The sequence below is a fragment of the Takifugu rubripes genome, chromosome 10 (assembly GCF_901000725.2).
Source record: "Takifugu rubripes chromosome 10, fTakRub1.2, whole genome shotgun sequence".
Classification (NCBI taxonomy): Eukaryota; Metazoa; Chordata; class Actinopteri; order Tetraodontiformes; family Tetraodontidae; genus Takifugu; species Takifugu rubripes.
The window spans coordinates 8061535-8072200 of record NC_042294.1 but is presented as its reverse complement, the minus strand read 5'-3'; the positions used below and the strand labels follow the sequence as shown (position 1 = coordinate 8072200).

At 49.2% G+C, this 10666-nt stretch overlaps 2 protein-coding genes across 2 annotated transcripts; one reads left to right on the top strand and one right to left on the bottom strand.

The window, feature by feature from the left end:
- Window positions 1–2030: 2030 nt before the first annotated feature.
- Window positions 2031–4607, top strand: LOC101076278 (leucine-rich repeat-containing protein 14). Its single transcript, XM_003968064.3, has 3 exons — window positions 2031–2627; window positions 2747–3604; window positions 3696–4607. Exons 1-3 carry the CDS (start codon window positions 2350–2352, stop codon window positions 4261–4263), a joined length of 1704 nt encoding a protein of 567 aa, XP_003968113.1. The 5' UTR covers window positions 2031–2349; the 3' UTR covers window positions 4264–4607.
- A 66-nt stretch (window positions 4608–4673) lies between these two features.
- On the bottom strand, window positions 4674–10493 carry dync2i1 (dynein 2 intermediate chain 1). The gene is made up of 21 exons (XM_011607989.2): window positions 10377–10493; window positions 10129–10182; window positions 9323–9974; window positions 8890–9248; window positions 8758–8796; window positions 8418–8643; window positions 8246–8342; window positions 8048–8177; window positions 7869–7980; window positions 7705–7793; window positions 7496–7625; window positions 7256–7419; window positions 7007–7169; window positions 6820–6933; window positions 6656–6717; window positions 6292–6343; window positions 6156–6216; window positions 5811–5904; window positions 5577–5708; window positions 5112–5326; window positions 4674–5032 (listed from the first exon to the last, which is right to left on the bottom strand). The coding sequence occupies exons 1-21, from the start codon at window positions 10389–10391 to the stop codon at window positions 4861–4863; spliced, it is 3132 nt and encodes a 1043-aa protein (XP_011606291.2). The 5' UTR covers window positions 10392–10493; the 3' UTR covers window positions 4674–4860.
- Between the last annotated feature and the right edge of the window lie 173 nt (window positions 10494–10666).

The window sequence follows — 10666 nt, the reverse complement described above, 5'->3', positions numbered from 1 at the left end:
TGTCACTGTCTGCTTTGATTTAAGGCTTTCTAAGCTGAAACATGTGGATTTCTGCATGTGAACTCCCACTTCAAAGATAACTGGCCAGAGAAAATGGGACCATTTCAGCCCGATTCAGTCACAAATGTTGCCCGACGGGCCCATATTAAATACACACAACGGCCAACGTGCTGTTTCTACCTACAGACTGTGAAAACCTAAAGAAGAATAAACCACTAAAGCATTTTATGAGTCGTGATTCAGTCTTCTGGCTTCTTTATATCAGAGCATCAATAGAATTGCAGGAAGAGGAGAAGAAGCTGACATTTGTGTTTCTGTTCCGTACTTGACATTTACAAGCAGAGAGGAATAACTGAAAAGGTAAAAGGAAAGTGGTGCTCCAACAGCTACAACCCACTGCTGTCGTAATAGAATGAATATTGCATGAAAAGATGTCACACCGCAGTCATTCTGGTTTATTTTCAGGGACAAACTGGAGATGCTTCTCCTTGACCCAGTGTGAATTAATATAATGTATATTCATTTACAGAAAAGGAAGAAATCACTGAAGCCTCCGTGAGTTCAACTGCTGTAAGTCCTTTCCCAAAAGATGCCGTTAACCCTAATTAGCATGCAGCATGCATGGAAACAAGCACTGGTGCAGGCCTTTACGTGCAGGAATTGCGTGAGCAAGCAGGTGGCTGCAGGATTCAGTAAATTGAATTTCCGAGGGAAATAATCAGCATCTCGGGGACAATCGTCATCTCTGAGAGTAGGGCGATAATCACATAAACACCAGGATCAGGAGGGATAATAATTGCAGAGCTATAAATCCAGGAGAATGTAACCAGAAGACTTGGAAGCGTGAGGAAATTTGCATTTAGACCAGACCAGAAATTGCATGAATATTACATCAGACTGAGGAGAACTCTGCCATCAAAACCTTCTTTCAGCAACAAAAAGATGGAGCGATGAGAAAGGAGCAGAGCACTGGGGAGGAAATATGCTGCCCATTATATTTCCCTGCTGGAAAAGATATTTATTGTTGAACTGCAGACCTCAGTGGGAAGCTGGAACGTATCCTTTGCTGGAGCAGAACGACATGACAGTAGAGGTGTTTTCTCTCCTCTCCGCTGAAACACCTGAGGCTCTGCTGCCGAGCATATGGTGTTTATTTCACTCATTGCTTCACAACGCTTCGGACAAATCCCACTTTTTTGAAGAAGAAATAAAAATAGCATGTTTTTGGTGTGATGAATGAGGATTTTCTTTAATCCAGCGTGATTGAGAGCATATGAATGCTATTAGTATGATTATTTTTAAAAATATATTTAAAAGGAAAAAGGAGGAAAAACACACGAGGAAAACAGATAACGATGCTCAGTTAGCATCTCCAAAAGAATCACATCAGTTTTAAATTTTACCTTTTTAAATAATCGTTCCATTTTGGTTGAGAGAGTGCATGTCATGGATCAAGAACATGCTAATATCTAACTTCTAAGTTCAGAAGAAATGCTCATTTCAGTTTATGCTCCCCCATGCGGGTTAAAACCGACGTGTATTTGCTGCCCTCTTCCGGTCATTAGAAGAAGACTTCAAAGGTTCAATGCTTGGAGAAATATCTTTAATTCTGTAATATCTTTAATTCTGTAAAATCTGAGTGAATATTGCATATTTTGGTGAATGCAAAATATCCCCCTAGAATTCATGTTGGTTTATTTTTATTTCTAGATAAAATTATTACATTTTGCCCCACTTTGAAATCATGGAATCAAATCTGTTGAGTTCTTTTTCGATTTTATGGTTTTCGTAATGAGTATTACATTCTGGAACAATGTTATATATTTTAGAATGCAAGATAAATTATTAAATTACATAGTGACATCGTTTGTGTAACTCTATATAAGAACACCATATTCGGGTGCACAAGTCTCAAGAATTTCCTAATGATATTATTCCTTCGATAATTTATGACATTAGGCTTAAGTTGCGTATTTATTAAAACAAAATTAAAATATTAAAATCTTATCAATGAGATTATTAGGATTCATCCCGATCGGAGTTGTGGAAAAAGAAAATGTAAGTAATTCAAGAGGTCATTAATGTGCGCCTGACGTCATCAGCATGCGTCAGTCTAAATCGTAAACATTCCTGCTTCCTCAGACAAAACAACAGAGGTCCACTATCATGGATTTATGGCACATTTTCCTTTAAAATGCAATTAAATGTCAGATCACAGTATAGAGTGTTTTTGTGGATTTTTAAACCCGTTCTGCGAAGTAAAGTTTATTGTCGTTTCCGCTAGTTTCCGCTCGCTCCCGTTGTTCCGACTCCTGCACTGAAAACAGTTCCTGTGGTCCCTCGGTTGAGATGGTGCTTTCTTTGGTGAACCTCTGCGCCAGGGAGGTGGTGAGTGACCACAGCTTGTCACACTCCTGGTTGAAATGGGTGCCCAGGGAGCTGTACGGGCCGCTGCTGGAGGCCGCGTTCACCAGCTACAGACCGCTGGCGGTGGGTGAACTGGTGCAGCGGTGGCCGCAGCGCACCCTGCGAGTCGGGGGGCGAAGAAAACCGGGACAACCTGCGCCAAACCGCCTCTGCATTCAAGCGCTGCTCCTGGCTGTTGTTAGAGGACTGTCAACCCAAGGGTGAGAGATCATTGGCTTTATTTCCGGTGGTGTTTGGGTCACCATCTGGGTAAATCTAGAGAAACTTCTGTGTAACTGTCAAATGTGCGCGACATTCAACATCGCCTGCTCTTTCCCAGGTTTGCCCTGCAACTGCTGGATCTTTGTGGAATGCAAGGAGATGAAGGAGGTATGGAAGAGTCCATGGGAGGCTGGTCCCTGACTGTAGCACTTTGCACCATGGTTGTCCAGGCCCGAGCCAGCTCACACAAGAGGCAGAAGAGAGAGGTGGGCGAGCGGGAGCGAAAACGGTTCTCGGCCCTGGAGAGAGAAAGGGATCTGAAAAGAGAGAGGGGCAAGTGGAAGAAGGAAGAACCGAGTGAGCGTCAAGCGGCAGAGAGAAAGGAGCCGAGGGGGGAAGATGGAGAGAGTGTGGGATTGTGCTGCTTGCGTTCTGAGGAGGAGTTGGCCAAAGGTGTCAGGAGGAGGATGGAAATAGAGAGGAAGGCTGAGACCTCGGAGGCAGCTGTAGACGGCTCCAAAAAGGAGACAGCGGACAAGGACGTTAGCGACGACGTTTTGCTGCACGTGCGAGCCAATCTCTTTGTCAATGCTAGGTCTTGGGAGCGTGCTCGTGTGGCTCTGAGCACACAGGGGCCTCTTAAACTTCAGTGCAGGCACCTGCGTATAGAGGAGATTTCAGTGTCCAGCATCAGAACCCTGCTAGACCTGCTACCTGATCGGGGTCTGCTGGGCATCGATGTTCGCTACAGCAACCTGGGGGTGGCGGGCCTGGCCGAGCTGCTGCCTCTGCTGTCAGCTTTCCCCACCCTGAGCTCCCTCCGCCTGCAGTACTGCAACTTAGATTTTGGCAGAGACCGCTACGGTCAGGAGGAGGCACTGAGGAACTTGTCTGTGGGTCTGGCAAAGCTGGAGGGGCTGCAGCGCCTCAGCCTCACTGCCCTGCGCCTGCCGGGACAGCTTCGTGTGCTGCTCAGGTAGGACCAGACCTTTGCTCGGAATTGCAGACCTCTTAACTTTCATTTCTTACAGAACTGACTCTTCCTGATGTTCTATTATCTACTCTAGTTCGCTTCCTCGGCCTTTAGAGATCCTGGAGCTGCCATATTTGAGCCTGAACCCAGCGGACTTGGCCTATCTGTCCTGCAGCCATCACGCCGCCTCCCTGCAACAGCTGGATTTGAGCGAGAACCATCTGGATGTAACCACGCTGCCCTCCGTCCGCCGCCTGCTCTCCCAAGCGTCAGGCAGCCTGCAGCACCTCTCTCTGAGCGGCTGCGGCCTGACCGACAGCCTGCTGGGACTCTTGCTGCCCTCCTTGCAAGGCTGCTGGGCCCTGAAGAGCTTGGCTTTGGCTCTGAACCCTCTCTCTATGGATAGCCTCCTGGACCTGGTGAGGACGGCTGTGAGAATGCCCTCCCTGCATCGCTTGCTGTACCCCAACCCCCTGGAGGACTACCAGCCGGGCCTTCCCGACATGCCCTCCAGTGCTCAGCTCTTAGACTGGCCCCTGGACGAGTCCTTCCAGATCAGCATGACCAGCAGTCAGCTGACCCAGGTGCTGATGGAGAACGGGCGCTCTGACCTCTTCCTGACGTGTGACCTGCTCAATTATGACAAAGACTTGGTGAGCTAGACGATGGCTATGGGATCGTAATTCCTTTCCTCTTTACAAGCCAGACCTCTAAAACCAATCAGTCCGAGTTTAAATCTCCCTGGCGAGATCACAAAAGGGCGACTTCTTTATATCTGTTGCTTTCTTCAGTGTAAATTTGAATATTATCCATGTGATCCTGCTTAAAGACTCAGGTATCTGTGATCAACTAATACTTGTACATTGTGTAACACCAACACAAACCTGCCGTTAAATGCACTTGGCATTGTTTTTCTGCTTTTTCTTCACTCAAAACCACCTGATTTTGCTGCAACAGGTGTGTATTTTTGTATAACACGAGAAATAAAGCACTCAGACTTGGATATGGAAATATATCAGATTCTTTTCATCTGTTATTTCCAGTTGGTATGAAATGACCTGCTTGAAAGTTGACAAATGTACTATTTTTATTGTACAAACCCCCCCCAAACATTTACAAAGTATTTTATGTTTCTTCTTCATGTGACATGTGGTATCAAATCAGCTGCTGGAACGATAAATGTTTAATTCTTGACCTTTGTTTTGTTCATTTTGGTCCTGCCCACCAGGGGGCGCTTGTCAAGAAGCAGTGCAAATGTTTCAGAGGGCTTCGTCTGCCATCCTCTCCAACTTCTCCACTTCTGCAGGACTGGGTGTAGTGAGACCTGCTGTGAAATACTGCAGTTCTATTGTTCCCGACTGGTGCGCCAGCGCCACCCCTGAGTACGGGTTCTGTTGCCCCGGGTCTCCAAACAGAGTCATGGCCGTCACCCTGTGAGGAGCGCAGAAGATGCACGTCGCGTGAGCAGGAGAGATCCAACAAAAAGAAACAGGTCAGATTTGTCTTGTACCTGTCAGAAAGAAGCTTTTCAGTGATCACAGGCTGGGTGCTGCTTTCCAACAGGTCCCAGATGTGGAGGTTAGAGGCAGCGTCCAGTACACAGAAAACCGCAGGTCTGGTCGGAGACCACTGAACGGAGACCACAGGGTCTCCACTGCTCCACTCCGCCACAGGGTGCTCTTGTCTGACTGCGTGCAGCCTGACACTGCCGTCCCCACATCCCACCTGGAAAACACCCATGCAACAGTAACAAAATCTAGACGTGATGGGATGGCGCTGTTAGCATTGCATAGCAGTTAGCATGTCTGTAGGTGGGGCTGTGATAGACTAGTGAAACCAGCCTCAGAACCCCTCCAGCCTGCAAAACTGTCAACTATGCAGCACCAGTGAGTGACAAACTTTCTGAGTATGTGGTGAAACTTAAATAGTCCTGTGAATATTTGGTGGAACGCCCCCCCCGCCCCAGCGCTCTCACCAAGAACAAGTGCTGCTGGAAGGGAGAAAAATGAATCTCGGTGACATCCACAGGTCGGACTCCCGCGTCCTGACACCTGTAAAACTTGGGCGTAGCCTTCAAACCGTGACTGGTGCCGTGATTCACCAGTCCCTAGACGGCAATCAAATTAATAAGCTGTCAGAAGATTATATTCAAAGATGAATTGGGCCGAAATGGCTTCTGGATATCGTCCCAGATGAAGGTCGAACTCACCATATTAGTGCCAGTAAAGAAATGATTGGAGTCCGTTGGCAGGAATTTTAAACGAAGCGTTTGGAGTCCAGTTGTCGCCGCGTCTCGTCTTGATCTGGGTGGGGTGAGGGGGGGGCGTCATAGAAGAGGTACAAGGTTACACAGTGGAACATGAGAGCGCCACACATTTGCGGCGCACATACATAACTGCAGGTTCCAATCATGCACTGAGGTGACACAAACATAAATCAGATCATACGACCCCCCCTTCCCCCTAGAAGACCAGCTGTGTTCCACTGGGCCAGGGCGTGATGGGGTATTTTAAAGCTGGCACTGAAGGATGATCCATCCATTCATCAAGCTAACCTCTCAGCGGTGAGGACGGCGGAGCTGTGGAGTAATTTTACTCTCCCCCCTGGCCTGAGGCCTGGGGGAGAGAAGGAGAACGTCGATGAGCGTGTGCTACGTTTGTGCAAATTGTGGCAACACTAAACCACATTACCCAGATCGGTCGGTGAGCCCGCCTCGTTGGCTTTTGGGAGCTCCAGCACCACCTAGAGGACACGGAGAGAAACACCAGATACACACCGGTTTTTTATGTCTGGATCATGAGCCAAGATTGGCCACTAGGTGGCGTTTTCCTGCAATAAATATAGTTAATTCTTTTATTCTACACCGAACCTCAGCCATAGGATCAAGTATTTTCATTTCTGACACACTGTTTGTTTTATTAAGAGCTTCATTTTCCTTCTCCTGCTGAGTTTGCAGTTCTACATGTTTTGCAACCCGAGGATCCACCTGTCACTTTCACCGGTTCCTCCCCCCGTCAAAGCTCAGATGTTGCTACTCAGTGTTGCCTTACCTACCCAGAAATTTAAAACTCCAGTTTCATCCAGGGAGGCCAGCTGAAACGACAGTCCTGACGACTCTGGGTAATCAAATGGAAAACAATGAAATGTAAAACCAGCGGCGAATGTCGAACACAGCGTGTTTAAAAGCGATCCGGGGCCCCTCCTGTTGCATTCCGTACCTTCCACAGATGCCAGCAGGGGGACCTCCGACCTCAGCTCCCCTGCTGCAGCAGAGGACACGGCTTCGACGGACACGACGGAGGAGAAATGTCCCCAGCGGGCCATAACCGCATCTGCGTGGACAAAAACGGAGGTTTCAGGCCTGCGTCAAGTCAATGTCGAAGTCAAAGTGAAGGCTTAAAGTACCGGTGGAGAAGGTGGGCTGCCGCAAAGTCCACTCCTCCTCCTCTATGGTGACGCGGTGGTGGTCACTGGCGTATTCCCTCAGGTCCCACAGCACCACAGAGCCCACTGAGGTGCCTGCAAACACCAAGGAGGCCTTTCCAGGGCTGAAGCAGCAGCACTGCACCTGCAGCCGGGACGTCTTTCAGTGCATCTGACTAAAGGTGATACGTAAATATGGCATGAGTTCATGTTCACGGCCTTTCAGTTCACCTCAGATTGATACGTTAGGACTTTCTGAGGTCTGGAGGGCTCCCAGATGTTCCAGATGCAGATGAGGGTGCAGTCGTCGAGCAGCGTGTGGCTGAGCCCGGCTGCAGGGACGTGGACGCTCATCAGGGTGTTCCTCTGCACCTGGAGCTGGCTGATGCTGCGACCTGTGGCCCACAATCACAAACGGTTTCACCTGGGAGTCAACGGAGACGACTGCTTCTGCGGGAACATCAGGCCGACCGGAAAGAAAAGGAATCTTGGTGTTGAGCCGCGAACTTCCATCGCTGAAAGACATGGTGTCTGCCGGGGAGCCGTGCTTCCTCGGGGATTCCCTCTCAGCCTGCTCTTCCTCCAGAAGGACCGCCATCACCTGTTGTCACCGGAAAATCCACCAGCGTTAGAATGAGCTCCAGACACTTCGGAATTCTTCCTCTAGAACGAGTTCAAACCTGCGAGGCCGAGCGCAGGAATGACGTCAGGCGCCGGGAGTCGACGTCGATTTGACTGAAGGTCAAAGCTTCCCAGGGCAGGTTGGGATCTGCCGGAAGAAGAACTCTGTCACTGAAGACACCAGGTTAGCTCGGAGTTCACAGCGGAAGAGCGGCTTTCCTACCACCGCAGGCTCCGGCGTGCTCTGGAGGATGCTGCGTCCACTTCTGGCTGACGTCTATCTCCTCCGTCTGGATGTCTCTGTCCACGTTGTCCTCGTTACACTGGACGTAAGCCTGAGGAGGGCGGTGCCGCGCGTTATTTACGCCCTTCCCACGCCACAAACCCACCTGAAAGGCTCACCTGTCTGGTGTTCGCAGTCCCAAAGCTTCTGATGTACATGTCGTACTCGTTAACGGGGGGCAGATCCAAAACGGAGAAGGTGACGGAGAAATCCAGATCGATGAGGCGAAGCAGCTCCGTACTGCGTTTCCTGGAGACATCGGAGGCTAAAGCGGCCATAAACGTGCACATAAACATAACAGGGAGGAGCCAACCTACTTCTGTTTTTCGGTAATTTTCTGGCTGACTTCCCGCTGTTTGGCAGCCATGAAGTCAATGAACCTCCCGCTGGGGGGGGGCGGAGTCTTTTCAGATGCTGTTGGCAGCAGCAGAGAAGCTGTGTTGGCTCAGAAGTGCTCTGGATGTTTGAGGAATAAAAGATAAGATTTACCTCTGGAGTGTTCCCGCACATCCTCTTCGCTCATCCGTCTGGACTGAGCGGATGTCACCCTCTTGTTTTCTTCATCCATCGCTCGCTGAATTGCCTCCATCTCCTTTTTCCACTGAGCCCCGGCCTCCTCCTCCTCTTCCTCCCGCACGTCCGGACGTCGGGGCTCCTCCTCGCCCCCCCCTTCGTGTTCACTCTCGTCCATCTCCTCGAAATCCTCCTCGTATTCCTTTTAAAAGGGGAAACCGCATCACTTATTACAGCAGCACAGGCAGCCGCTCTCGCGTTAGCGCCTCTAAAAGGGGCGACAATGAAGACGTGCGGGAAAAGAAACGAGCATTACCTCAAAGTCCTCTTCGTATTCCTGCGCATCAGCATCACCCTGCAGACGTGACACAAATGCATGAATTCAAAAGACAGGAAATGACCAAACGGGGGTGAAAACCATGGAGGAGAAAGCAAGGATGGGTCCTACGGGCTCTCCTGTGTCTCCCACAGCTTCCGCCGCCCTGCTCCCATGGTCGGAGGTCTTAGCGGCCTCCTGGGACAACAGGACCGCGGCTCCGGACGCCTGTCTCCGGCTTTTCTCGGGCGCTGTTTTATCCGAGCTGCTTCCGTGACTACGTCCTTCCTCTTCCCCCCTCTCCCGGAGCCTCATCTCTCTGCGTCGGTCTCGTTCCGACCGCTCCCCGTCGCCGCGGTGACGCCTGACCTCGTCGCTAGCGCCCTCGCGTCCCCTGTCTCTGTCTCGCCGCCGCTTTTCATCCTGATGATCTCTCTCTTTCTGCCTCCTCTCCTTCTCCTCTCTGTGCCTCCTGTGGTCTTCCCTGTGTCCTGGGGTGAAAGACGGGAATGTTTGTCCACACAGGAGGTATAACAGGACAGATGAAAGCACACTAAAGCAGTACCTTTTTCCTCCTTCCCTTCCGACAGCCTCTCTCGTCTCTCTCTCTCATTCTTCCTTTCTTTATATTCGTCTGCGTGTCGCTCTCTGTCTCGGTGCCTCTCTCTTCTGTCTCTTTCGTGCTTTTTAAAGTCGCCTTCTCCGCTTTCCTCGTGTCTCCTTCTCTCGCTTTCGGTCCTGTGGTGTCTCCTCCTTTCTTTGTCCTTCTCCTCTTTCGTTGCATCCCTCTCTCTCTCCTTGTCTCTGTGTCTTTCCTTTTCCTTTGCTCGCTCGTGCTCCTGCTTCCTGTCTCTTCTCTCCTTGGAATGAAAACGGTGCTTGTCCACTTCTACGACGCTGTCTCGCTCTCTTCTGTCCCTCTCGTCTCTTTTCTCTCTATCACTTCTTCTGTCTCGTCTCTCTCTGGAGTCATAACTGTCACCTTCTGGAAACCCTTCCTGCTCCCTTTTACCCTTCTCTCCTCTCCTCTCCCTTTCACCTCTCCTATCCCGTGACTCCTCTTTTCTTCTTTCTGTGTGTCGTTCATCTTCATCCCTCCTCTCCCTGGTGCTCTCCCTCTGTTTGTCTCTCTCTTTTCGGGATTCCTTCTCAGTTTCTCTGCGGCGTCTCTCTGTAGATTCCCCTCCTCGATGCCTTCTTTCATCACCGTTGCCTTCCTTTAAAAAGCAGACATCTAGGTTTATGTTCTTAATGTTACGTTTTCACTGCTGTGACATGAATATCATTGCAAGGTGCTCCGTAGGAACCACGAAGTCCAAAGTTGATGCAATTAGAGAAATGATTCGCTTTTTACTTGGATACAAATCTTACTTTCAGGTATCTGCTCAGGTCTGATGGTTTCCACGTGTCTTCTTTGGTTAATTTCTAAACGAAATGGAGGTTTTGTACACTAAGTGATCACACATATGGGATTTTAAGTCATCAAAGTACGTCTAGGCAGGACAGCGTTCATTTAAGGTGGCCTGACAAGTATCGCGGCGGACATACTTAAACGGTCTTATTACGTATCTTGTGCCTGCCAAAATTCCATACATTTTATTTAACAATAAATGACTTACTTTGCCGCTGTACATGATGTGATTTGTGTTCAATTAATTTCGAAAAATGAGCTCAGATTGTTGCACTAATGCCGCCATGGCAGTGGATCATTATGGCGCATGCGCAGTCGGGTGAAACCAAGAAGCCCGCGTCACTTTGGCTTGACAACAGGTTTATTAATCGAACGCAGATCAATAGCTTGAGCAACATAAAGTTGCTATGGCAACGATTGACTTTACTCCTAAAGGTTCATAATGATAATACTAAAAAAAACCCTCTTTGAGTATTAAGTAAGTTCACTTTATGGACA